The sequence below is a fragment of the Cyclopterus lumpus genome, chromosome 15 (genome assembly GCF_009769545.1).
Source record: "Cyclopterus lumpus isolate fCycLum1 chromosome 15, fCycLum1.pri, whole genome shotgun sequence".
Classification (NCBI taxonomy): Eukaryota; Metazoa; Chordata; class Actinopteri; order Perciformes; family Cyclopteridae; genus Cyclopterus; species Cyclopterus lumpus.
The window spans coordinates 452,456-457,500 of record NC_046980.1 but is presented as its reverse complement, the minus strand read 5'-3'; the positions used below and the strand labels follow the sequence as shown (position 1 = coordinate 457,500).

General features: G+C 43.6%; 1 protein-coding gene across 6 annotated transcripts in view; it reads left to right on the top strand.

Moving 5' to 3' along the window:
- Positions 1–3,385, top strand: part of ppp2r5d (protein phosphatase 2, regulatory subunit B', delta) — a 42,957-nt gene extending 39,572 nt beyond the window's left edge. For 5 of the 6 annotated variants that reach the window (XM_034552194.1, XM_034552197.1, XM_034552196.1 and 2 more), the window contains 3 exons: positions 66–113; positions 1,250–1,336; positions 1,986–3,385. In XM_034552194.1, the coding sequence (XP_034408085.1) occupies positions 66–113; positions 1,250–1,336; positions 1,986–2,123 (273 nt within the window). In that variant the 3' untranslated portion in view covers positions 2,124–3,385. The remainder of the gene's footprint in view (positions 1–65; positions 114–1,249; positions 1,337–1,985) is intronic. The other variant, XR_004611164.1, reaches the window with a different exon arrangement.
- The last annotated feature ends 1,660 nt before the right edge of the window (positions 3,386–5,045 follow it).

Below are 5,045 nucleotides of genomic sequence, written 5' to 3'. Positions count from 1 at the left end.
TATGCTGAACGATGACCTAATAGTGTGAAGTGATCTTTATTCAATTAACCTTTTTTTTTTTTTAGAGCAATAGGCTCCACTCTCTCCGCCCAGGACTCCACCCACAGGAAGAGGTCAGTTCAATTCAATTCAGTTTATTTTGTATAGCCCAATATCACAAATCACAAACTCCCCTCAGAGGTCTTTACAATCTGTACACATACGACATCCCTGACCTTTGACCTCACATCGAATCAGGAAAAACTCCCCAAAAATAACCTTTGACAGGGAAAAAAGTGAAGAAACCTTCAGGAGAGCAACAGAGGAGGATCCCTCTCCCCGGATGGACAGATGAATAGATGTCATGTGACCAGATGAACAGAGTTACAGAGTTACATAAACACATTACATGAATATGACAATGTATGAATGGAACTCCAATCCATGAAACAGAAGGAGGTAGAGAGGAGGGGGGCGGGGCATCAGCAGGGCCAATGGGAGGCCGGCTCACCAGCATCAGACACCTCCAGGTCCAATGGACCCTATGAGACGTGAAGTCACAACGACTCCGGGGAGGAAGCAGAGTTAATAAGGTGCAATGGAGAGATGTAAATTCATCCATAAGGAGAGAGAGAAGAGGAGATAGGTGCTCAGTGTATCCTAAAACATCCCCCAGCAGCCTATAAGCCTATAGCAGCATATCAAGGGGCTGGACCAGGGCAAACCTGATTCAGCCCTAACTATAAGGACTATTAAAGAGGAAAGTCTTAAGTCTATTCTTAAATGAGGTGACTGTGTCTGCCTCCAGGACTGAAAGTGGAAGCTGGTTCCATAAAAGAGGAGCTTGATAACTGAAGGCTCTGGCTCCCATTCTACTTTTTAGGACTCTAGGAACCACAAGTAGCCCCACATTTAGTGAGCGCAGCTCTCTAGTGGGGCAATATGGTACTACAAGCTCCTTAAGATATGTGCTAACAGAGTTAGCCTCAGCTAACAGAGGCTAATGCTAGCGGCTCCGCACCCGGCTATGGGGCGGGGGGCGGATTAGCTAACGTAACTGTCTGAGCTTCGATGGGGCGGAGCCGTGCATCTAACCCACTTAGAACTGCCTCCAACCAGCAAATGAACAGTTATTAGTGTGTGGTTCACGTTACTAATGTTTGTTTAACATTATCAATGTGTTTTTTTAGCATTGTTAGTGTTTGTCACATTATTAGTGTTTTTTTATGAAACATAAATACATAAATGTTATCCTAACGTGTGTTTGCAGTACATGTTGTACTCGATGGAAACAGAGACTCCAACAGCTGAAGACATCCAGCTGCTCAAGAAGACTGTGGAGAGTGAAGCCTCACAGGTAGTCTGTCTGTCTGTCTGTCTGTCTGTCTGTCTGTCTGTCTGTCTGTCTGTCTGTCTGTCTGTCTGTCTGTCTGTCTCTCTGTCTGTCTGTCTGTCTGTCTGTCTGTCTGTCTCTCTGTCTGTCTGTCTGTCTGTCTGTCTTTCTGTCTGTCTGTCTGTCTCTCTGTCTGTCTGTCTGTCTGTCTTTCTGTCTGTCTGTCTGTCTCTCTGTCTGTCTGTCTGTCTGTCTCTCTGTCTGTCTGTCTGTCTCTCTGTCTGTCTGTCTGTCTGTCTGTCTCTCTGTCTGTCTGTCTGTCTGCCTGTCTGTCTGTCTCTCTGTCTGTCTGTCTGTCTGTCTGTCTGTCTCTCTGTCTGTCTGTCTGTCTCTCTGTCTGTCTGTCTGTCTGTCTCTCTGTCTGTCTGTCTGTCTCTCTGTCTGTCTGTCTGTCTGTCTCTCTGTCTGTCTGTCTGCCTGTCTGTCTGTCTGTCTGTCTGTCTGTCTGTCTCTCTGTCTGTCTGTCTGTCTGTCTGTCCATCTGTCTGCCTGCCTGTCTGTCTGTCTGTCTGCCTCTCTGTCTGTCTGTCTGTCTGTCTGTCTGTCCATCTGTCTGTCTTCCCCACATCAGTCTCCCCTGATCATGTGGTCTGTCTCTGGCCCCCTCTCTCAGGGTCTGAAGGACCTGAAGAAGGACAAGGTCCTGATGAGGAGGAAGTCTGAGCTCCCTCAGGACGTCTACACCATCAAAGCTCTGGAGGCTCACAAAAGGGCAGAGGAGTACCTGACAGCCAATCAGGAGGCCCTCTGACCGGGGGGAGGCGGTCCCTTCTGAGCCAGACATTCTGATTGGAGGAGGCTGAAGCTGGCTAAGGTCCGTCTAGAAAAAACACCTCTGACCTCTGGTGGCCTCTAACAAGTAGGACACTGTAGACGTCTGTCCCGCCTCCCGTCACGTGACGATGACATCACCTCCAACACCTGCATCTGTCTTCATCCAGGTGGCCTGAACGCAGCCGACCGAAGGTCCCTGAACGCATCACCAACGGGCCTTTTCCACGACCGAAACGCAGCGAGCGGTGAAGGAGTCACAAAGTTTAAAGTCTAAACGAGGCGTTCTGTCCGTGGTGAAGTTCACAAACCTGAACCAAAACCCAATCCACATCACTTACTACAAGTCTTTATTTATTATTTTGTCCCACACTGAACACAATATCTGATTTGTCACTTTAAATACTGGTCGATCAGGGTAACGTTCAGGTAGCGTCGGTATTTATACACTATTGTATTTTAATAACAATAAAAAATTACTTCTGTTTGTTTTCTGCTTCAGGAAGAACCGCAAAACACGTTTAAAAGCTGCATTTAAGCAAAGAAGATGAATATTTACTCCAGAGCGGTTGGTCGTAACGTTCCTGCTGTAGGAAAGAGCATGTCTGTCCTGTGACACCTGAACGTAGCACAGAGTTCACGAACTCTCAGCAGCTTCAGTCACAGAGCTCCGCCCCCTCCAACTGATCCGACCAATCACCTGTCAGCACGGATCTGTGACGGACTCGATGTCGTTGGTGACGAGGAGACCCAGTGAATGTAGACGTCCAATCAGCGTCCATCATTTCTGTTTTATTTGAACGTTAGTCGTGACAACCAATGAGAGAAGCTCGATTGAGTAGCATCGGGTCAAAGGTCAAACCGTGACACGGTTAGGGGTTATGGGGAAAAGATGAAACGAAGAAAAGTGTTTACAGACAAAACCTCATGCAAATTTAAAGAAGTTTAGAAGTTTGTTACAGTTATGACCCCAAATATCATCAGACATGACAGAACAAAAGTAAACTCATGGCCACGCCCCCTGAGGCCACACCCCTCGCAGTGGCTTGCTGGGTAATGATCCCAGCTCGCTCTGACGTCACTCACACATGGTCAACCGGCCCAGTGCATGATGGGAAACGAGAGCTGATTGGCTCTCAGATTTTATGTATAGTTGTAATACTTAACGCAGATTGTTGAGTCGGTTTAATCCAAAGACCGTTCTTGTGTGGTTAATAATAATAAAGCTTATTTATATCAAAACGAGTAGTAATGTATTTCACAGGCAGACATAAAAAGAACAAAGGATGCAGATACACACATTTCTACATTAATATATATTTACAAACACGTGAATAAATGTGGTCTGTAGACTATAAGTAGTCTACAGACCCTACAGACTTCCTGTGTATCCTTGAAGGCCGCCGAACACGGTCCGACTTGATGGCAGTTTTTATCGATAGGAGACGATTAGAAACGATTAGAGACGATTAGAGACGATTAGAAACGATTAGAGACGATTAGAGACGATTAAAAGACCATTAGAGACGATTAGAGACGATTAGAACAATAAAAGACGATTAGAAACGATTAGAGACGATTAAAAGACGATTAGAGACGATTAGAAACGATTAAAGGACGATTAAAAGACGATTAGAGACGATTAGAAACGATTAAAGGACGATTAGAGACGATTAGAATGATAAAAGGACGATTAGAGACGATTAAAGGACAATTAGAGACAATTAGAAATGATTAAAGGACGATTAGAGACGATTAGAGGACGATTAGAGACGATTATAAACAATAAAAGGACGATTAGAAACGATTAGAGACGATTGGAGACGATTAGAGACGATTAGAAACGATTAGAGACGATTAAAGGACGATTAGAGACGATTAGAACGATAAAAGACGATTAGAGACGATTAGAACGATAAAAGGACGATTAGAGGACGATTAGAGACGATTAGAGGACGATTAGAGACGATTAGAAACAGTTAAAGGACGATTAGAGGCGATTAGAGGACGATTAGAGACGATTAGAAACGATTAGAGGACGATTAGAGACTATTAGAGGACGATTAGAGACGATTAAAGGACGATTAGAGACGATTAGAAACGATTAGAGACGATTATAAAACGATTAGAGGACGATTAGAGACGATTAGAGGACGATTAGAACGATAAAAGACGATTAGAGACGATTAGAAACGATTAGAGGACGATTAGAGACGATTAGAACGATAAAAGACGATTAGAGACGATTAGAAACGATTAGAACGATAAAAGACGATTAAAGGACGATTAGAGACGATTAGAGGACGATTAGAGACGATTAGAGACGATTAGAAACGATTAAAGGACGATTAGAGACGATTAAAGGACGATTAGAGACGATTAGAAACGATTAGAAACGATTAAAGGACGATTAGAGGCGATTAGAGGACGATTAGAGACGATTAGAGACGATTAGAAACGATTAGAACGATAAAAGACGATTAGAGACGATTAGAGACGATTAGAAACGATTAGAGGACGATTAGAAACGATTAGAGACGATTAGAGACGATTAAAGGACGATTAGAGGACGATTAGAAACGATTAGAGACGATTAGAACGATAAAAGACGAGTAAAGGACGATTAGAGACAATTAGAGACGATTAAAGGACGATTAGAGACGATTAGAAACGATAAAAGACGATTAGAGACGATAAGAGGACGATTAGAACGATAAAAGGACGATTAGAGACGATTAGAGGACGATTAGAGACGATTAGAAACGATTAAAGGACGATTAGAAACGATTAGAGACGATTAGAGGACGATTAGAGACGATTAGAGACGATTAGAAACGATTAGAGACGATTAGAGACGATTAGAAACGATTAGAAACGATTAAAGGACGATTAGAGACGATTA